General features: G+C 42.8%; 1 protein-coding gene across 4 annotated transcripts in view; it reads right to left on the minus strand.

Moving 5' to 3' along the window:
* The window catches only part of PAK3 (p21 (RAC1) activated kinase 3), a 460078-nt gene that overhangs the window by 160264 nt on the left and 276207 nt on the right, over positions 1-23607 (minus strand). For 2 of the 4 annotated variants that reach the window (XM_069612610.1, XM_069612608.1), the window contains 3 exons: positions 22033-22070; positions 9817-9846; positions 1786-1917 (listed from right to left, as the gene is read on the minus strand). In XM_069612610.1, coding sequence (XP_069468711.1) covers positions 1786-1917; positions 9817-9846; positions 22033-22070 — 200 coding nt within the window. The remainder of the gene's footprint in view (positions 1-1785; positions 1918-9816; positions 9847-22032; positions 22071-23607) is intronic. The other 2 variants (XM_069612611.1, XM_069612609.1) reach the window with 1 other exon arrangement.

The following is a 23607-nucleotide window of genomic DNA, read 5'->3' on the forward strand; positions in this document are numbered from 1 at the left end:
GACAGGGGAGTGCCGGTACACCGAGCAGACTGGCAGGCATCCATTTGGGACACTGACACATTTGGATGTCCAGAACCATTCAAACCCTGCTTGTGCCAGATAATTTATAATTATACTTGGTTATTTATAGCGTCTACCCAGACGTTTCTAAGCGCGGACCCGGGGATCAAATCTGTGTTGCTCTGCATCGTCTTGGTTCCAAAGTAGGTGATTTGACAACGAGGTATCCTCCCGAGCCAGGAATGGAGCGTTTACTCTATCAATTACTATTAAGCATGTTCTAGTGTCCGATTGAGAATTATTTGAATAACTGCACTACTTAATTCAAACGCTCATAAACATACAAAAGCGTCATGTTAGCAGTCAAGAAGGAGGCCCAGAGTACACTGTCAGAGTGTTTAGTGTCAGCATTGGTACTCCAGCATTACTATGCTCATGTTAGTTCTATTTAGTAAAATTACCAGTCGGTTGTGGACCAGCTGGAGCTTCACCTCATGATGTCAGAGCCACAAATTAGAAACGTCACTCGAATTTCAAAACCCTCAGTGAGGAAAGCAGCATTTTGATAGCGTGCACGAGAAAACATTTTACATCATGTACTGACAATGCAAAGGCTTTATTTGCGATAGCGTGCATTGCCTACGAATGAAAACAAACATCCAATTTGAATCACACTCAAAATTTGCTACCAAGTCGGTTGTTGTTAAGACACTATGCCTGCCAAGTCATTCAGAAAAAAACTTCAAGTTCCACCCTGGAAAGTGATGCTGGTTCAAACGGATCTGCATGATATTTCCCTCGCGGAAAAATCTGTGATGGAAATGATCGCACGGGAAATGTAGCACTACAAATGTTCGTACATTTCCCATGCAAACATCCAATAGAAACCATACATACATACATCCCCACCCACAACAGACCCCCACCCACACCCCCAACACCCTACTTAACTTTCCTTCCTTCGCGTTGTGTCCCTGCAGCACCAGTTCCCTTTCACTTCCGTGATCGGCGCTGCAGGGTCCTTTTCTTTAAAAAAAAAATTTTGGACAGCTACACAACCCCCGCTCACTATACTGAATATTTTTATTTTTGCTCGGTTTGGCCAGTCTAGTTCTATTTCCATTCAAGGCTGAAGTGATTAGTACTAGCAGAACTGCCAGCTGGGTCTACGTGATGATCAGTTTTAATCGGTTTCGGATGAAATGTCCGAATAAAAATTACCGACCCCACCAAAAGAACTAAAACACACCACGAAAAGTTCTCTAACTACCAAAAGGTCAAACTTTTCGTTGTATGTGTTTGTGTTTCGGTGGGGTCGGTATGGGGCTGGGGGGGTGTCCCCTGCAACCCCCGTTTTTGTTTCTTCTGGCAGGGGTCTGGGGGAGGGGGGTGTCCCCCGCAGACCCTGATCACTGTAGTGAGCGGGGTGTTACAGGGGTCACCCCCCCAGCCCCATACCGACCCCACCGAAACACAAACACATACAACGAAAAGTTTGACCTTTTGGTAGTTCGAGAACTTTTCGTGGTGTGTTTTAGTTCTTTTGGTGGGGTCGGTAATTTTTATTCGGACATTTCATCCGAAACCGATTAAAACTGATCATCACGTAGACCCAGCTGGCAGTTCTGCTAGTACTAATCACTTCATCCTTGAATGGAAATAGAACTAGACTGGCCAAACCAGAGGAGAGCGTGAGCAATAATGTTGCCCCTACTAGCCTCACCCACACACTAGTTCTACGGTATCCGAGTGCCTGATTGAACAGTAGGTGTAATTGTCACTTACTGATTTTGTATGCTCAGGCCTTGGTGCGATAACAGGTGGTGGCTCGTTTTCATCTTCCTCCTCCTCGTCTTCTTCATCCTCTTCTTCTGAGACAGGGGGTGCCAAAGGAGGCTCAGATGCTGTTTTTGTGCTCTGATGGGGGGGAAAAAAAGCAAAGGACTTCAGAACTCTTTCCCAATGTTTCCTTGCCAGTTTAGATGTCATGCCCTGAATGCTCATGCTGTATTCAGCTTAAAGGGCATGGACTTTGATGGGGCAGATGGGTCTCCGTGTTAGGTCTTATACCTTCCCCAACATCAATATTGCACAGCAAGTCCACCAGTGACTCTGCGGCTTCAACCCTTCTAAATCTGAGAAATTACGTGGAAAATTGGTGTGTAAATCAGCGCCATGAATTGCCCACAATGCGTGTGTTCAGCTGTTGTACTTGATGTTGTAGAAAGGACTGGCTATGCTAGAAAAAGAAAAACGAGCACGGACAAAGCCAATAGGTTTGACCTGTTTTTTCCAAGTTAATCACTTTAGGGTGTTTGAGAATGAAAATGTGCCAGTCATGTTTCTACCAATTAGTGAGCCGATCCGACATTAGGATTCCTAGATCAAGGGGGAGAAATACTCCAGGCTTCAGGTTTGTTGAAGCCACCTAGCTGTGACCAGGCAGCCACGAGAGGGCAAGGATGGTTGGATGCATCAAAACTAAAACCCTAAAGAAGAAACAACAAAGAAAAAACGGTGCCATTGAGTGAGAAGCCTGGTCACGGTGGGGAGTATTTTAGATTTAACTTTTATCAACTGTATTCCTGACATAAGAACTGCAAGGTGATGGGGGTGAACAGTCCTTTTACAGCTATGCACCCTGTCTCTGGAAGAAGTTACTGACGCAGATAAGACTGGCTCCACCCATTCTACACTTCAGGAAGGAGTGCTGAAGACCCTCCTCTTCAAAGTGCCAATCACTGATGGCTGCGATCAATCCATTTTCTCCCCATCTGTAGTACTGTCCCTCTTCCCCTGGCTCCCTACTCTTTCCAGCTCCTCAGCGAGCCCTGCACCACCTGGGCGCGCCCCCTTTCGACAGCGCACGTGTTCTTCCCAGCTGAGTGTGCACCTTATAAATCCCATACATACTTGCATCCCAGACTTCAGTCTTGCGCTTCCACTGACGAGGAAAGGGAATCTAAAGGGGCTGGAACAATTGAAATGGCAGTATTGCGTGAATGGATGATTGTTCTTTATTAGTGTCCCAAAGGATTTCGCACGCTTGTCAAAATAGAAGGGCCAGAAACGTCTACAGTGACTGAATTTCATTTTAAGTGGAATAGTAAGGGATGGCGATGGATGGGACATGAGAATATTTAAAGTTGTCACCACAGTACTATGTAATTCCAACAGGGGGAAGATGATAAACCAGAACTAAAAAAATAGGCAAGTGTTCTCTCACATCCAAACGTTATCCTTTTGTTTTTGAACTCTGTCAATACTTTTTCAAGTGAAATGAAGCCTTCAGCTTCACTCCCATGCAACTTTGCTCATTTTTATGAGGAAACTGACTAGTCCTTAAGGTGGTCACTACTGGGAAGCTACGTTTCCCTTTTCTTGTTACATGCTATCTATTTTTCAGGTAACTTTTTAACAAAGGACAATGCATTTTACCATGCAGTGCAATGAGGTTTCTTTTGTGTAACCCTAGACTACGCTCAAAGGGATTTTGGTTTGATTACTTTAGATGTGCCCAAAGACAAGCTGGTGGCAGCAGTTGTGTTTTGACTATATTTGCAATACTTTTCTTTAGCCGTGCCGCATTTGGCTGCTAACTGTGGCAAGCGTCAACACATGGCCGTGTCACATGGTTGTTGCATGTTCTTTTGACCATCTTGTTCTGTGCCTTACTTCTTACCCTGCCAGGTCAGGGAAATCCTTTCATGGATATGCACTTGCCTGTGAAAGCGTGTGCGTGCGTGTGTGCGTGCGGGCGTTCCCAGGGGGCTGGGACTGTCTTATCCCAATCCACAAACTAATTTCTGTATTTCTAGAGGGTATACATGAGTTTCCCCATCAGTGGTCCTGATTGGACCACTGCTGGCATGTATGTGTGCTGCAGCTCTTCCATTGGGTGAGCCGAGTTTCTGTCTCACATGACATTCTGGATAAGAAGTGGAGTCCTGCATTCATGCCTCAGAGATCCTGGAGAAATCCTACAAGGAGCCTAGTATCCTATGCTACTGAAGACCAGTAAAGAGACCATGGACCCATCTGAAGTAGGCCTGACAACCAACTTCTGCTACTGTCCTGGAAGAAACCTGTCTGGCAGGTTTCTTTCTTCTGCTAGTTGTCCTGCAATCCATAGGCTGTGGAGGTGTCCCTGAGCCAATCAGGTGCTGACCAACTGGAAGTTTGGGCTACCATGCTGTAGAAATTGCCGTTCCAGCCCGGATCTTTGGGAACTGCCAGCTTGTCCCACAAGAGTCGATTCTGTGAAATGTCAGCGCTCCAGCATCCAAGGGACCCGAGACACAAGGCGGACTCTGACTGCGACAACTGTGTCCCCTCCCATCACCGTGCAATGATTACCATCACCAGAAACTGCTTTCCTGCAGAGACCTGCACCTAAATGAGCTGCATTCTTCAACTGGAAAATGCTGCACCAGTATGTGTGGCTGACTGGGGATTCACGCGAACCTGCAACTCCTGGGCACCGAAGTCTGGAAGAAACAGTGGGAAACGTGACCTCTGATGACACTTTGAAGACCTGCCAATGTCCCAAGAGAAACCAGAGTAAGTGGGGTGAGCTACTGAGGTAATTAGTCGAACCCTTATATCTCCCTTTTAAAAGTTTCCTATATTTTAAAACTTTTACATTAATTTGGCTTTGCCATTGCTTGTTCACACACGCACTCCAAAATCCAGGGAGAGTTTTATTCAGTGGAATAGACCCTTACCTGACTTTTGGAACCTTTCTCCCATCCACAAAACGTTCCTCCTAACTTTTTTCCTGACTTAAAAAAGTACTTGGAACTTTGTGAACTTTTAGGGCACAGGACCCCAGTCAACTTGGACTTCTAAAGTTAGGGTTGAATCCTTGTGGACTGCCATTACAAATCTCACCAATACCTTTCCATTCAACTTTGTGGGGTGGGGGCATTGTAGTCATATTGCACTGGATACAGGGACTGTATATATGTATTTATTGTGTGATATTATTACTTTTTTTATAGTGTTTGCTTGTCCATAAATAAATATAGTATATTTTGAACTACTTGTCTAAGTGTAATCCTTGATTACTTAACTTGTGGACTCATTGTGGACCCTTTACCAAGCTCACCCCTTCCTGAGACTTAGCCTTGACCACTCTCCATGCTACCTCGATTGGATTGGCTGCAGCTCCCAGAGTTGTCCTTCTTCACTAACGAGGTTAGCCTCCTATTAAGGAAAAGGGTAAAGCAGGAGAGGGGCCACCAAAAATTGTGCAAAGAGGGACTCAACATATGAAAGCTGGAAAAATAACAAAAGTCATGGCAGCTCCCATAGGAAATTGCTTAAAGTAGGAATTCTTCATCTGTAAACTGCAGCAATGCAATTCAATACAAGTGAAGATGCCCTAGGCCAAGATAAGCAAAATGTTGCATTAGTGCAAGTATAATTTTGAACAGAAATAGCCCTCGGGCAAACACTGCCCTAGTGCAAACAAAAATTACTATTTTAATGCATTATTGCACAAGGACACATTTAACCATACTGCTAATAAGAAACGGTATGCGCACAAAGGCAAACCTTCCCCAATACAAAAATGCATTGAAAGCATGTGTTTTTTGCACATGGCAATGTCTGCCCTAGTGCCAATACCATGAAAAATTCCACATGCACTAGTGAAAGGTTTCTGGGCAAACAAAAACATTTCCAGTACTTTTAGACTTTGCTTAAAAAGAAAATCAGAGGCTGTTTTGAACACTTCTTCAGAATATACCCCGCCCTTATCCTACCAGCATATTAAGGAAGACATCTCCACTCTGACCCCAGACCTCACAGCCCTGGTCACAACTCCCTGAGAAATAAAAGGCCTCCCGATCCAAACATGGATAACTTTCACCCGACTATTAATAACCCACCCATGGATAAGCTGCTGGGGTACGGAGCCGCACAACAACTAAAGGAATACACAGAATCTAATGAACTTCATATACAAACTAATCTGGCTTCTGCCTCTCCGAGAGTGCCGAAGCCTTTGTGTCTACTATGGATAAACATTTCCCAGAAAATTCTGCGTTATTTGACAAGGTCCACCACCAAACCTATTGCACAGATTTCAGCACCCATTTGGCATCAAAGGCCTGGCTTTAAAATGGATCACCTCCACCCTAAAAGACAGTTCACGTGCAGATATGTTGCTCCTCATGACTGAATGGATAAATGTCCTGTATAATCTCTAGTTGAGATACTGGAAACAGTCCCTACTCCCTTTCACAGGTATGCCAACTATATAAAACATTGACATAAATGCTCAGAACAGCTCAATCCCTCTACGGACATTAACGGATTGGACGATTGGTAACCCATCGCCAAAACAGAAGTTCCTTTCACTGGGTCTAACAGCCCTTCCTCGCATACCCAACTGGCCGAACACCACGGGTCTCTTTCCTACTCCTAGCAACAGAGGTCATTTACCTGGAATTCTCCTTCCGATAACAAGAGCTTCATTAACAGGCAGAGCATGGAGGTTTGGAAATCTTACCATGTCCACATTCTCAAGGCGTATATACATCATGCCCTACCACACCATGCAGCATATGGTGGATGTTACCAAACCGTTGGTGTTGGCAAGCTTTGATTTCTGGTACAGCGTGTACGTTCGTCTCCATTTGAATATGCCCTGCCACTCAGACAGACCAAGGCAGAATTACTTGTTTGGGAGTTTAAACCCCAAGTTTGGGGAGTTTGGGAGGATTACATCTCGCCAGACCTGAAAGACTCATCGGCAGCATCTGAAGGAAAGAATTGATTTCAAAGTGCTGTGCACCACACAAAGTAGCCAATGGAAGACGACCTTCCTACATCAGATCATACATTAAAAAATAGAACCCTCAGTGATCAGAGATCCACCTACGCTAGAAAGCCATCCTCTACTGCCTTCAGGAAATAGATGCTGAGGTGGCATTCCATCAGATCAGGCAGCACCGCTCTCCGGAAACATATTAACTTTAAGTCTTAAGACACACCCCTGGGATTCTAAAGAAATGTTGAAATCTCACCTTTACATACAGGCTTACCCTTCACACAGATGTGACCCTGTGCTGTGGCACCTTGAGCTTGAACAAAGCCTCTCAATTGGCCAGACTTGCCCACTGGTAAGTCTTTATGGCGCTGTGGCTTGCAGCTGTACTTACCCTGGTCTACCGGGCCCTAATTGGCCCTCCCTGTACATTGTTGCTTTGCTTTATACTGCACTTGTTTGATGCCTACTTATAGGATCTCCCTTTGCTCCTGCTCCCATGTGGTCTCAGTGATCCACAAGACCTGTGAATTCCACCCCACCGTTGTCTGTATTCTCCCTTTCCTCTTGGGGCACCATACAGCATGCTGCATATTGTGGCGGTTGCCTTGTGCATCTACAGGTATTAAATAAATAATGGTCACTGGTCTCAGATGAACAAGCACACAGACTGATGGGATTCTGTGGCATTTGCAGCCGTCTCACCAGATTATTTGTGAAGCCCGGATCCAGAGGCTAGTGCCGATCGTACTAAATTCATCACGCCATGGACTCTACGTTAAAATGTTTCGTAGGAGATGAAATCTGTAAAATCATCTACTTGTCTTTTGCTCATAATAAAAAAAGCATTTTTGCAAACCTTCAAAGCCTGCCATATAAAATACAGTAGGACTACTTTACATCGGAAATCCATAGAAAGAACAATTACTGAGGTGTTTTATATGGTACTGGAACGTAGCTTTTACGAAGCAGTCCAAAAATAAACTTGTCTCAAATGTCGCAAGGTAAATGATGCACAGACCCTGCTTCGGGAGCTCAGGTTCCTGCCACTGTCTCTCTGGCAAAGATCAATTTCCGAAGACATTAATAATTTAGCAAAGGACACCTGAATCCAAAAACCATGCACAAGAGAGGTCTGCTTCTCCTGCGATCATATCGCTGCTGTGCTTGGTGTACTTTCCTGGCATCACATTCCTCAGAGTTACCTCTATACATCTCTTGTATAATCTCACTTCAAAACTGAGCAGATGGCATTGGATACCTGGCCAATCCATGCTGCCACAATTGCATTCATAAATGTGTAAACTCTAGCTGCATGTCAAATTATGTCTTCCATTGTCTGGTAAATCAGACAACGGAACGAGCTTGCTATGTGATGTGGTATTAAGAATTGTATTTAGATGTGGTTTTAGCATCCGAACATTTACTTCAACGGAAACTCTGTCTTCATAGACCCACATCACCCAAGTTACATAATGTTCTACACCATCCATGGACCAAGCAGTTGACAAAGGTGATGCATAATATTATGAAAAACTGTGAGTAAGTAAATGAGCGAGAGAGAGTTCTAACAAGGTCTCACAGTGTTGCGTAACTGCTAGGTGGCCTGATTGACTGGCTTCTCAGTTGCCTGGCAACCTTCAGACATTAACAATCCCTCCCAAATCAGACCTCGTGGTAGGGACATGCTAGCGGGAACCCACATGCTGTAAGTCTATTTCCTCCCATATGTGTCAGGAAAACCTTGTTTGTGGTAGAGAGGTCAGTATGCATGTTCCACATGCGAAGTTAAATAGAAAATCTTATGGAAGGCGTGTACCGAAGTGACAGAGGCAAACGCAAATGATGAGACCTTCACTGACGCCCTACAGTTCTACTGTTGGTCATCTTCATCCCTCTCCAGCAACGGACATTCCTGGAATCCCTCTAGTTTCTCGCCTCCTCACTATTTACAAAGTAATCATGACCTAACAGTGTCATGGTGTGGCTCCAGTAAGCCACTTGACCATCACACATCAACCTCCCCTGCAGAGCACAGCAGTTCAACTAAATAAATGAATCCCTTAAGCAGGCGGGGGGGATTTTCTAGCTCTTGCTGTCATGTGCCGTGTCAACTTCCCTAGGGTGCCTGTTCTGGACCAGGACCGATACCCGAGAAAGTCCCCTTGTTCCTTCATCGCAGGTGTTCGCATGACTATTTCCTTCCAATGCAGATTCCAAACCTCGAAGGCGGCGTGGAGGGCAGTGGGATTATTTTGGGATACTCCTCTAGGAGTGGTGGGCATGCTTGAGGTACTGGGATCAGACCGTACCACTCTATTGCAGTTCCACACGGTGTCATTCTCCACCCCGACTGAATCAGTGTGCACATCAGTGACTTGAGAGTGGCCCAGGGAGCTCGGAAATTCCTTTTTACACTCACCTTTAGCCAGTCTCTGACTGAAAACGTCTATCTTTCGCACCACTATGCTGCTCAAATAAGCTTTGCATTTTTCCTGAGCCCGTTAGATCCCCTCCCACCATTTCTTGAAAAGTAACCTCATCTTTCTCTACACAAGAAGGGCCGAGTTCCGAGATTTTTCCGCTGCCCCTCATCAACTGCAAACTCTTGAAGAAAATGGGGTACACTACACATGCTCCACAATAGTTCTTTAGATGTATGCCTCCATTCTAAACCACTGGCTAAATCCAGCTGCAAATTCCTTTTTCCTCTTGGGTTGATCTACTGGCGAGTACCCCTCGGTGGTCTTAGCTGTAAATTGTGACTCACTGTCACTCACAAAAGAGTTTTAGCTTCAATTCCACTTGTCGATAAATCACTCAGCTAGTATGTCCATCTGCCTAGTCGTAATCTCAATTCGGGGGAAAAATACAAATTAATTCATACATTGTCACCAAAACAGGAATTCATACAGAACAATTATCGTAGGTTCATGGTTCACTGACGGGGTTACATTTGTACAGGTTAAGTTCATGTATGTACAGCTTTCATTTATCATCACCATTTTAAGATGTATATTATGAAAGTACAATAAAGTCCGTACTCTATATGCTGCAAATGCGTCTGGCTCCTCCTTGGTTGCAAACAAAAAGGAAATAAAAGATCAGTACACCTTACAGTTCAAGCTTCAAATTCTCTTTAAAGAATTCTTTTTTTTTTTTTGCTGGATGCTGAATACAATATGAAATCATATTCCTTGCTAAAGGCTGCAAAGTAATTTACAGTATCATTAACAACAAAAAGCAACAGTGACCTGGGAATGGGTGTTACTGCTCACAACATTCAAAAAATACATCTTTCTTTTTTCGCAGGGAAGAGGTGGGACAGCGGGAAAGGGGCGGGGCAGCAGAAGAGGGAGGACAGCAGAAGTGGGAGGACTGCAGAGAAGGGAGGACAGCAGGAAAATGGGGAATAGCCGGGAAATGGGGAATAGCAGAGAAGAATGTAGAGCAAGAGGGATGAGGAAGAGTGGGGGGAAATGGCCGATGGGGGATGGGTGAGACATTCTTGGAAGAGTAGGAGTTTCATGTACTTCCTGTGTAGAATGGATGGAGCCCGTCTCATCTCCTTCAGTAAGATGTTCCAAAGACAGGGTGCATAGCAGAAAGAGGCAGCAGTCCTCATTTCCCCCCTTGTGAATTTCTTTGTGTACAGTCTGGTCATGTTGTGGCTTCTGGTGCGACACTGGCCTCTAGAAAAAGTGAATTTCTCAGCCAGGTATAGTGGTGTTTTGGTAATGACTGCTTTGTAAGTAGCACAGGCAGTCTTGGACATGATGCCTGCTAAGAGAGGTCTGTGCAGTTTGTTGATGGGGATGATGTGGTTGAATTTTCGGAGTCCAGTGAGAAGATGTGCTATACAGCTTGCCGAGGGGCCATCTGTAACTCCTGGAAGTAGGATGTTGCCACCGCCCAGGGGGGAGATGAGCAGAACTGTTCTGGAACTCACTACAAGGATGAAAGTGTAGCCTTTTTCAGAGTGGTACATACTAGTATCATGCTGTGTAGGCTTTCTTAGCCATGTGTGTTTGGAATGAGAGGTCCGTCCACAGTAAATCCAGGAGAGGTTGCGCTAGATGCAAGATGAGGTGTGAATCCATTGGGATTCATGTTAATCAGGCAATTCCAGACAAGCACATCCTTGGCAGGTTTTTCTAGAAGAATGCATTTACTCTTTTTTTGGGTTGAGCATCAGGGAGGCAATCAACATGGAGGTTTGGATGAAGGAATTGGTGTTTAGGTTAACTTGCATGTCGTATTGCCCACATCAACATATGCAGATGGTCCCCCATAGCTTTCATGAGGTCGAAGAGGACAGGAGACAGGATGGAACCTTGCAGGTTACTTGGCGGTGCTGGCACCTGTTTAGGCCAATATGGGTGTGTTGGTCCTTGGTGGATAGTTAGAATGCAAACAATTGCAGGATTGTGCAATTGAAGCCTATGCACACAACAAGGATGTGGGGTAGGGCTTAATAGTCCACTGTATAGAAGGCAGGACAAAGGCTCAATAAGAAATGTAGACAGGTGTCCCCTTTGTGCAGGATCTGTAGAGCATCATCAATACCTTGGACGGTGACGGTCTCTTTGCTACACAGTGGGTGGAATCTTTATTGGAAGTCCCGTAGGACATTGTGCTGAATGATCCTTCCATGAAACTTGATAACGACTGTCTTCTCAATCATTTTGCTGAGGGGGTGAGGGGATAGCCGCTTGATGAGGCGATAGCTGGCCATGTCATGCAGGTCGAGAGTTGACTTCAACATGCCAGGTGTCTCCTTTTAATATTCCTTACTTGGTTTCAATGGACCCTCTTAGAGGGCTGATAACTAATCATCTTACTCTACCTCAACTGCATTGTTGTCATGCACCTAGAACATAAGTCACTCATAAATGCCTCATCATATCATTCATACCCAGTCAGAGGGATTTGATTTACGTGCCACCTATTATCATCATCTGGTAAAGTCAAAAATGTATAATGCAATTTAAACAATGGAAACTAATTGTAGTGGACAAATGTTCGGAGACAATATTCAACCATCGCACCTTGACCCAATATTTTCTTGATATCTGAGACCACAGCCATTCCTCTTCTGTCAACTTCAGGTCTCTTCCTCTTGCATGATCTTGCTAATGCCATTCTAAATCCGTAACCACAGTTCTCATCACTGATGCCTTTTCACACATTAAACAAATCCATCATTGTTTAATGACATAATGGCACAGGATTAGCTAAATCAAATGATTTAAGTGTAAATTAAGGGATTATCCTATGTTCAAATAAAATGTTCCAGTACACCAACAACAGTTCCATTACCTTTTCAACTCAGTAATTTGGGCTATACATTCAACGTTTCCATCAAATTTAGCATCCTAGTCATACCTGGCCTTTAAGTCTGGACGCTTTACACATAGATTTCGTCCAATGATTCTGTGGATGTATTCTTTGAACATAGGATGTCACAGATCAGTTATAAATTATAACTGGAAACAGCATATGGTTTAATAGTCAATCTACTCATGTAGACCATCTTGAAAGTGATCCAGAACACCATTTCCATAACATGGATTACACCCTGTAAAGCCAGTACCATTGGGATGGAGGTACATGGCTCCGAAATAAAATGTGGACACTGATATGACTGAAAAATAAATTCAGGAGTGATAATGGATGCCAAGACTGTCAGAATGCAGTTCAGTCTGACAACATATCATAGAAAATGTCCAGTATTGAAAAGGTACAGCCTGAAGAGTGGCATAAGCATGTCCAAAATAGTTGGTAACATAATCCAATGAATCCATACAATTTTATGAATTTATCAAAGATCAACAAACCCAGATGCTGCCACCTGGCTTGCCCCCTAACACAATTGACATAAGATGTTAATATACATAGAGGAGCACCTAAACACCCTCTAGAAATAAGCTCCTGTATGCTCAATCAATTGTGGCATGCCAAGGTCAACTTCTACTCTGCCTGGTCACAAGGCAGACATTTGTATGCAAGTGACAGAGACAAAGGCATCCATCAAGCGGTTAGTCTTCTCCCCAGCTTGGGAAGATGCAGAAGCCAGTCATTGCACAAACTCATGAACTGAAAAGGAATCAATCAGTTCCCAGGAACAGCCACTGTATTCACATGTGAATGCACTTCAAAAAGCCACCATGCAGATACAAGGAGTGCACGCAGGGATTTGGCATGATGTGCAAAGACAATGAAATGAACATCAGAAAGTGTAAGGACCTCTGATGTATCACAAGCAAAAATACTATTCTAAACATATCGCCATCTACAGAAGTTTTTGACTTCCTGGCTTACAATTCTAGGGACATTTTCTTTTTTTCTGGTCCTAAAAGCATCCAATAAGAGCTTTACAGAAGAACCGGTTGGCAGTGTCATTTGTTATGTAGTCTACTGTTTTCTACTAAGACCTGAAAAGCAGGAAAACTGCCCATTTTGTTACCCAACTTATATTTTTTGGGTCATTTAAGGTTACTATTTGTAGCATGGAAGTATTTTCACTCGCAGAAATGCGCTACAATGTCCACAATATTAGGCAGGGAATTGTAGGACTTCCTCCCACTAAACATTAACCAAAGCATTACTCTCCACTATGACACTGACATCTCTAACTTCACTAATGAGGTATTCATTGTTTTCAGGCATAACATAAAACTAGGTTTCCTCGTAGAGATAAGTGAAAAACCACAAGACTATCGGTCACGGATTGCATCTCATACCTCCAATTCAAAAATAGTTTGTTCCTGATTAGAATTGTATTGAGATGAATGCAGTACTCTCCTCAGCCAATTGTTAATCAGCACTGTCAGTACAGCAAGTACATGTGGGTAAAGTATGTTCACCACAATCCTCTTCTTTCTGAGAAACTAAAAAACATATTTTCAATCTACAAGCAAAGATTGCTAGAACAATGTCATTATTGCATTTATGTTTTCAAATGTCACTTGTTTCCCATTAGCCAACTTCAACAGTGCATGGCCAGGCACAAAGACCTTTGCCTCAAGCGATAGATCATATTTCATCATTAAAAGGCATCAAACAATGAGGTAGGTCCAGGCGTAAAAAATATGAAAAACCGCCATGATGTGGGCGTCATAATCGTGTGTCTCCAGAAGGTATTTTCACAGTTGGATTACCATTATTATTTTCAACTACTCCATTATTGAAGGTGACAATGTCAATGGCTCTAAAGATCCGGAGTTCACATTGATCTACTGTCCTAGTTTGGTCTATGAGAACATGATCATAAATATTCACATAAAGAAACAATGTACTCTGAAATAGGTATTACTTTGAGAGAGCAGTTCTTATATACATGAATGGAAAATAACGGAGAGCGTGAGGGAGTGGTTAGCTTCCAACACACGCATAGATAAAGTCAAAGAGGAAACATGGAAGAGATATCTTTTTAAATATTCAAGATGCTACATACGAACCAATGATTCCCACATGGGTGATCGGAGCGGCATCCTGGAAACGCTGTTTGACTTGAGTAAATACTACATTACTTCCCTTATTTTTGTGCTCAGTAAAGCTGGTGTCTCTATGAAAGGGAGATTGCTGATGTAGGTGACTAGGCACATCCCGAAATTCTTTTAAAATCTGTGTCACTTGCCAGATTCTGATTTCCGGTCACTTTTCTATTCAGTAAAACAGAATGAAGGGAACTCAACATTTACTTCACTTTATCATGAAAGACAAATGAACATGTTAATAATGTGAGTTTTTTTTTTAACTTTATAATATATTATTATTTGTATTTATCATTTGCATTTCTTGTAACGTGCAACTCGCCCTCAGGCCTCGGTGCGCACATAGAACAAAACAAACATGGGATGAACCAATAGCAGACGACGCCTCCGTGCTGCTAGGCGCTTTACAACTACAAATAAATAAAGAAATATATTTTCATCACTCCAGGGGACCAACAAGATTACAGAGAGATGCCACTTAGTCATTAGAGTTGAAGAAGTAGGTCTTTGTGGCTTTTCTTAAAGTTGCTGATTTTCGTGTCAACCCGCAGGTTGATGGGGAGTTTATTCCAGAGCTTGGGGCACAGTAATCGAAGTTCGGACCACCAAATTTATTTAATTTATTGCGTGTCTGCTGGAGTCTGGTTTATCCATTGGATCCAAGTACTCTAAGTGACACAGCTGCCTGCACTCCCCTCGCAAGATAACCCGGGGCATTACCTGTGCGGCATGTATGTGTCAAGGATACGATTTTATGCAGCATCCTGTGGCACCGCGGTAGCCAGTGGCGCTCTCTCCTGGTATTGGTGATACGAGCCATCCTTTTGAGACCCTTGACAGCTCTGTTCTGAATGGTCTGCAGTGAGTTTATATTACTTTTTGAGGTACCGATCAATCTTCCATTACAATAATCAATTTTGGTATTGATTAAAGCACCGGCAAGATAAGCAAAGTTGGTAATAAAAAGATAAGGCCTAACCTGCTTGATTGACTTGATCATGTATGCACAAGTAGACTTTAGGTGTACAACATGTTTCTTCATAGATAGGTTGGAGTCTAGAACAACTCCAAAGTCTTAACCAATGACACCGTCTCAATGTTACAGCCAACAATTTTAAATTGGTTATACCTATTCTCCAATAACTTCCGTCCCTGAGCTCTCCCAACTACGGGCAACTCGGTTTTGCTGTCATTTAAAGACCTAAGAGTTAACAGACATCCGCCACGCCTAGAAACACTTGTGTACAGGTGGGTTATCATATCATCCAGGTCTGTACTAACGAATAGACATGGTTAATTGCCAGGTAGTTGGTCTCATTCACCAATCAATTTAAAAATTAACTGGGTGTCATCCACGTAGTTTGTGTATTTTGCCCTTGCTGTGTCCAAGAGATCAAACAATGGGTGAGTATACAGATTGAAAAGTGCCGGGGGACAAGCACAATCCCTGTAGAACCCTCCTTGACACGGAAACAGGTGGTGCCTTAAACTCTGCAGCCACTACCCTGGATGTTCTTGGTCCAAGAAAGGAGCAGATCCATTCTGTCGCTGAGTTAGAGCAGTTAGTAAGCTCAGTAAGCCTTTCTTTCAGAAGAGAGTAATCAACAAGATCGAACGCTGCAGAATGGTCAAGTTACATGAGTAATGCAGTGTGACCCTGCTCTACGATCTCAGTGAGATTTGCCCGAAGGTCATTCAAAGCGGTCTCAGTACCATGACAGTTCCTGAACACAGATTGCGGTTGTCTCACGAGGCAATGATTTTCCATGTGCTTCAGGAGCGGCAGGCAAGCCATCCTGTCCATGATTTCTCGGGGGCCGTGGGGTAGGACAGTAGTTGCCTGCAACCCCAGGATCAAGTGTTTTTAAGTAAGGGAGACACCCAGACCTCTTTGGGACTTGTGGGCACCTTGGAGGTCGAGAAAGAATAATTAACTAGGCAAATGGAGCAAGGTAGCTAATAGATTCCCTTAATAATGCTTGCAGGGAAAGCATCACCTTTGCAGGTTGTGGACTTGAGATGTGATACAGTGTTCCCTTCTGGGAAAGACAGATTGACTAATCACAATCTGCCATTCCCAGGTGCAATTGTCTCCTCACTGCCTGCACCCGGAGGAGAAAAGAAAAAAAAACTGAAACAAATGGCTACCAACATTGAAATAGAAAAGGGACTATGGTGGCTATTTTGAAACATGTTTTCTGTGTCAGCCGTCATCCGAAAAGGGACATAGACCCTTTTCCATGTTAATGGCGGTGGCCATTTTTTAAATAACTTATTTTTTCTGTGACAGGAGATGAGCTTGCACAGAGGAATTTCAGAATGCCCTCTCCCAAAATGTCATCCAAATCACTGCTCTTGGCTATTCCATTGACATCATCTCAAACTTCACGATCCAGCTGCAGAACGAGGAGTTAATTTTGTAAAGCACTTTAAAAAGATAGGTTCTATCCTAAGACAGATGATTAATAAACTTGTAATGTTTGTTACATCAACTAACTGCAAAATTCTGCCAGGAATTCGAAGTTGCATCAGTCTGTCAGAGGTGAAGATTAAGTCTTTTTTGGAAACAAATCCAAAATATCCATCCTGGAAATCACTTGTCTGCGTTTGTAAGTGTGACAAAGGCTACGCCATCCCGTATTTTTAAGAATTAATACATTAACAAAATGGTGATGTGCCCTTGGTAGGATCAAGTATTGCTTTGGAGGACTGTCATATGCACATTCATCATAATGGTGAAAGTGCAGGGTTGTAAGTTGTTTTGCCTTGACTGCATGTTATTCAGTAAGCATGTGTTCTGCACGTGTAGTATAGCAGATCCCTCAACTGTAGACATTTGCCCTAGGGATTGACAAATGCACATTCCACCTCTCGCACTGTAATTTATAGAATACAGCGGAGTCGCACAAAATATCAGTTCCAGCTGTCACAGTGTCACTGTCATAGCAGTCATCTCTGTGGCTGAACAGAATGCGTGGCACGATCTGTATGTTTTAGCGAGTCATCTCTGCCAATCACCTAAATCTAATTGCAATTCGCATGCAATGTAATGCTCTTTTAATTCCATGTTTGCACAGATTATGGCCGCCTACCACACAGCGCTTCAAAGCCATTATAATGGCAGTAGGCGCTATACAAATATCACAGAACAGAACGGGATGACGTAGGTCTCAATGCAAGCATGTGGATTAGTGCTATGAGCAATGACAGCCAAATGAAGATCAGCACATTGACTAGCTGGAGCAAGAAATGTTCTTTCTGAAGGTTTCCGGATAAAATATTCCTGTCTGTATTTGTGGGCTCTCATGGTAGCTCAGAGAAAATTGATCTACCAAGAAAAGGACATGGTTTGCAGACCGTATGACACATGCCCGTATGCGCCGAACATATCATCTTGTACTTTCTAGAATGCATGAACTTATCTTTCCAAAAATAGAACTTACATTCTGGTGGTGTTCAGCTCTTCTGTAAATTGAAAAACCCTTTTGATTTGAAAAAAAAATGTTTTTACTAGAAGCAGATTAAAATCTTTGCTTTAAGGACACATGTGTTTGGATCAGCGCAAAGACGGGTCAGCTCATGTTTAACCCAACAGTATGTATTTGATTGACCCCCTTTAATTAGTTACTTCTATAAATGTGTACACATCGTTACATACTCTCGCAATACTTACACATCGTTACATACTCTCGCAAGCCTCTAGCAGATGCTCTATGAGTCATATATAGGGATCTTCATTGCACAGGATACCACTAGTAGGAGAACTACAACTGGTATTTTATATTTATTAGTGCCTCACACATCACCCCCCTGGAGGGGACAAAGGACAGAAGAGTGGCGGTACGAAAAAAGAAAAAGGTTGTTTTACCCGTCAGTTCATGGAATTTTAAGGGGAGCAGGAGAAACCAAAGTCTGGTAGAGTCCATAGATGAGGCCCATGGGCAGACAAAGGGTTAAGATGAGTGAGCATTTTTCTTTTTGTTTTCAGTACAGCTGTAGCAGTTTCAGTACTTTTGACCCAATTTCTGATTAAAAGAAGTAACCTAGCAAAAGATGTAAACATGTAGGTGCAAGCCATCTATTAGTTGCCAGGCTGGTCCTACCATTTTACCTGAAAAATCCCCCAATGTTACTTGCCAAACATCAATATTGTATTTGCTGAGATGGTCTCATGAATATGTATTGCATTCATTTCAACTACAGGTGCAACCAAATTTTGTTTCTTATAAGGAGCTACATGCCCTTAGGCCTCAGAGCGCTCCAAGAGAAGAGGAATGATGGAAGGAAAGAGCAAAAGCGGAGGAAACGGACAGATTTCTATTCGGGTAGATTAAACAGTAATGTCTTTACATTTTTCTAAAACATAATAACCGATTGAGATGTTTTAATATTCAGGGGCAAGACATTCCATTCATGTGGAGAATTGAATTCGAAAGCTGTAATCGCCAAAGTTTTTTTTAGACGATTTCGCGGCTGACTGAGCTGAAGAGTGTCGGAGGAGCATAGCACTCTGCTGGATGATTTTTTCACTAATCTTTTGGTGAGGCAGTGTGGCATATTTGAATTCTGGCATTTATATGTGAGAGAGAGAATTTTATGTCTAATTCTCTGCCTCACCGCCAGTGTAATGGTCCCTTCTGGCTAAGCCAAATACAGCCCGAACAGCTCCATTCCGAGCAGTTGAAGCCGATTTAGGTTATCTTGCGACATGCCAATTAGTAGACTATATGATGGGTCATTTATAACGCGCTTAATACCCAGAGGTTTCTAAGCACGGATCCAGGGATTGAACCTGTGGTGCTCCATATCCTCTTGCTTCCAAGATGAACACAGTGCTCTAAGCTATCCTCCCGATACTATTACAGTAGTCTAATCATGAATTTATTAATGAAGATGCCAAGAGAGATCTGTTTTTCAATGAGAGATATGGCCTAATCTGGTGAAGCAATTTATTTAGAGGTCCACGTGATAAACAAATCTGAGAAACCTGTTTTTTTCATTGAAACATGGCATCCAGCATCACTCCCAAGGGTTTCACTGATTTGCTCACAGGGATTATGTTACCAGCCACCTCAAAAGAATCACATTGATGGGTGAGTTTCTTTAATCAAGGACCGGAGACCAAGATAAGCAGCTCAGTTTTTGAGTCGTTGAGTGCTAATGAATTGTGTGCCATCCAGGCTTAGATTTCAAGATAACAAAATTCACGGTTGCTACAACCTCCTGATAGTTGCCAGACAGCTCGAATAGGATCTGTCCGTCATCCGCATAATTTGCAAATTGGACACCCAGATTGTCAAGGAGATCAAGAAATGGTCTAATGTAAATATTAATAAGCAGGGGAGCAGCCATGAGCCTTGTGGAACACTGCATGCAATAGATGTGGGTTTGGCTTGAGCCCTCTCGACTGCCACTCTGGAGATTCTAGGACCCAGGAAGGACACAATCCATTTAGCTACACTTTCTGCGCAGTTGGAGACATTTAGCAGTCTACTATGTCGTAGACTGATCTATGATGTCAAACTCTGCCAAACTATCCTTTCTTTCTATGATTCCAGCGATGTTTGACTTAAGGTCCAGATGAGCGGTCTCCGTACCATGCTGGGAAAGAAAGCCAGACTGATTTGGATTGAGATGTTTATGTTACTCAATGAATTTCTGGAACTGTAAGTAGGCCACTCTATCCAAGATTTTCAACTGATATGGGATGTTGGTAATAGGTCTATAGTTCTCGGGGGCCGTGGGGTCAAGGGTGTCATTTTTCAAAAGGGGTGTCACCCATACCTCCTTTAGAGCTCCAGGTACAGCGCCCATCAAGAAAGGGGAGTTGATCATTTTACTGATCCATGGTATCAAAATATCCAGGGATCCTTTTAATATATCAGGAGGGCAAGAGTCCCCTAGGCAAGATGAGGATTTCATGTTAGTGATAATCTCATTGACCTCTTTTCGGTACAGATCTGACATACAAATTTCAGAATGGTAGTCAAGATTTGCCAGTTGGTTAAAGATAGCTAGACGATGTCCAGCAATTCTGTTCATAAGTTCATCCTGGATTTGTTGACACCAAACAGAGTCCTTGGAATTAGGAGGAAAAGAGGATTATTTCAAAATCTCTAAGAATTTGAAATAATTATTTTGAGTTGGATTTAGCATTATCAATGTGAGCATTGTATGTTTTCTTTTTAGACTCAATTATGGCATTTTTATACTTTTAGAACAGATTTATTTTATATTTTTCCAAAGTAATTGGGCATGGGTCCTTCCTCCATTCTCGCTCATATGTTCTTTTTATTTTTCTTGCTTCCAAGATCTCATCTCAGAACCAGATTTTATTGGTAGTCTCAGCTTTCATCATCTTAGATTTTTCTGGGGCCAAAGTATTGATGGTATCATTAATGGCAGATGACAAGTGACTGAATAACTCAGACGTGTCTTCTAATGAAGCAATAACACCCAATTTGGGGCCACCATAGAGATGAAAGCAAACAGTGTGACCTTTTTAATATTTCGACAAGTGATCATAGACTTGGCATTGATATCAAGTCTTAATTGGGGGTTGGCAGTATGATCATAGTGTTTACAAAAAGATGATTCCGACCAAGGACATCCTAGGGTACTAATGGTAGAGTTCTAGACATTATGTGATAGTATCCAGTTCAAGGTATGGCCACCTTGATGTGTTGGTACCTTTACCAGTTCGATGTAAGCTATCACTTCCAAGGAGGATAGGAGAGAAGTGGCAGAAGTGTCTCATGGATCCTCGCCTCACATGTTAAAATCACCCTTAACAATGACTGGTGAATTTACTTTAGTGATGCTATTCAATACTCCTATTAGCTGTTCTTCAAAAGATGGAATAGAGTAGGGCGGTTTATAAAGAATAATTATAGCGAGATAAATATTTGGGTTCATTTTCATTTTTATCATGAGGGATTCACAGCCATCCAGATGATGGATAATGGAGTCATAACAATTAAATTGCATAACAATGACCATCCACTCTAAATGAACACAATGTTCTTTCGAAATGTCTTAAGCAATGACTGAATCCGGACTGATTGGACTGGTGATGGGACTATTCAATTTATATGGCAACAACTGTGGGTTTCAAACATACAGTAGACACTAAGCAGTCACAGAGAGCAGTTTCTTGGTTTTACTTCTAAACCACATTTAAAAGAAATGTTAAAGATAACCTTTGAAAATAAAGAACACCAGTTATCACATTTTAAAAGCTGACCCATGTATTGAAGCCTGTTCCTGGTATCTACGCCAGCCACCAACAGGTCCAAATATGTTAGAGGCATTGCCTTATCTGTCCAGATCCTCTCTAGGGTGCGTGCCTGGCCTTCTCTTGCTTTATACAAAAAGACTCCAGTAATCAGTGTATGTTTTCGACCTCAGTTGCTTGCTGCAGAAATGCACATCTGTACTGATTTGAGAATGGAACACTCAAGGCAAATGTTAACCTTGCAGAAAGAGAACAAGATTAGCACCGCCTATGGAGGGAAGTAAAAATAGGTTTGCAGACTCTCATATGATATGACGCGAGTTGGAAAGTTGAGTGAACACACTTAAGCAAATCTGCAGAAGAGATTGCAGAAAAAAATAACCAATTTCTGCAGCAGCTTATCCTATTTCTTTCATAGGTCAGTGGTAGTCATCAAACATCAGTCCATGTTTTAGTGAAAAACCTTTTAAATGGCAACTAGAATCAAGGCCTCTCTCTAAAAACATAACAGAGGTCAAGTCAGTACTCACCAGAGGGTGTGCAGCGATGTATCCATGTGCACTTTTATCTGAAAAATAAAGCCAGTGGTAAGGGAGTTCGAATAAACACGTATATGTTTTCAAGATCATACAGAAAAGACATGGTAGGATCATAGAGGATAGAGAAAAAGACATGGTTGAGCGAGAATGGCATAAAGGTGCCCATTTTATGTGGCCGTGCAGTCCTGTACTACAATCCCACAGCAACAGTGGCAGATACTGGAAGACATGTCATGTAAGAAATAGGGCATGAAAAAGAATAATGGGATACAGGGCTCAAATAAATAGCTGCGATGTGGTGGGTATGGGGGACAATGTGTGTGGACATGGAGAGATCCGGACAAGAGAAAAGAGAACTAAATGGTTGAAGGAGAAGGAAACAGCAGGATGCAAGCTAAGGAATTCATGGTGAAAACATTTCTGACAAATTGTGTCCAGGGTATTGTTGCAGGAGAACTATTGGACATGAAAGAGCCGGCCTGTTGGAAAGGGTATAGAAAATAGTGGCACCCGGATGGAGGAAAGGTTGGCGATGGTGCAGAAGCAAGATCTTAAAACATGAAGGAATCCCAGGACCACCCACTTTAAAAGGAAACCAATGGAAATACAAGGGACATGTCAAAATCATTAGGCATGGGTGAATTGAACCACAGAAGCATACCATGTACAGAGTACAGCAGCCAGATCATCATTTCATTTAATGTCAACCACCTTGACCGGTGAACCTTAAGATTGGAGTTGCATTAAGAGGCTGAAGAAAATAAAGAACTGAAACAAAATAAGTTTAGGGCCATCTACAGAAGTAATGCTTTCATGGTTTTTTTTCTACGGGGCAAATAGATTGGGTGTTGTATCATCAAATGGTGTCTATATTGAAAAGCAAATGTTACAGGGTGATCGCTTGCTGGGTATTTTCTTGAATGTCAGCAAATTACTGGTTGGTGAGGCCGTTCCAACTGGAATGCTTGATGGCTTTGTGGACCTCTTTGGACTCAGTGGAATGTGTTGCAACATGGTCCCTAAGGGGCAACCATGGACTATCGGTGGGCTCTACAGCCCAACACGCATCCAGTTAACAAGAGGCCTAGGTACCCAAGCCTGCCTCTATCACGGTTAGCTGTTCAAGTCTTTCTGCTAAGCAATATCCCGAGGCACTTGTAGGAAATGGAGCAACAAATGACAGCCTCTGCAAAAGGTTGAATGCTAGATTTACTGGCTCCTAAGGCCAATTAATGTAGAGCTCCCACGTTTCTCATGGTCATGCATGAGAAGGCCATTCAGTCCTGTTCTTACTTGGAATTCTAGTTTCCCTCATTTTTCTTTGGGGGATAAAAAAAACCCTACAATTCGCAGAACGCATTGGAAAACTAAGCAGGGCCGGATGGTCTGCTCACGCATTGCCACAGAAACTTATGTACTATGAGACCTTCCACGATGGGCCCTTCACAGTAACGAAGGTGAAAGATAATGTTCATGCAAAGGCATGGGATTTATGAAAAAAGGATTTATGCCATTCCCTTGCTTACTGTTTAAGGCCTTCTCGGTGGGTGAGGAAGGAGGTTGGCA

The sequence above is a fragment of the Ambystoma mexicanum genome, chromosome 5p (assembly GCF_040938575.1).
Source record: "Ambystoma mexicanum isolate Mex_15411 chromosome 5p, UKY_AmexF1_1, whole genome shotgun sequence".
In the NCBI taxonomy this organism is placed as follows: Eukaryota; Metazoa; Chordata; class Amphibia; order Caudata; family Ambystomatidae; genus Ambystoma; species Ambystoma mexicanum.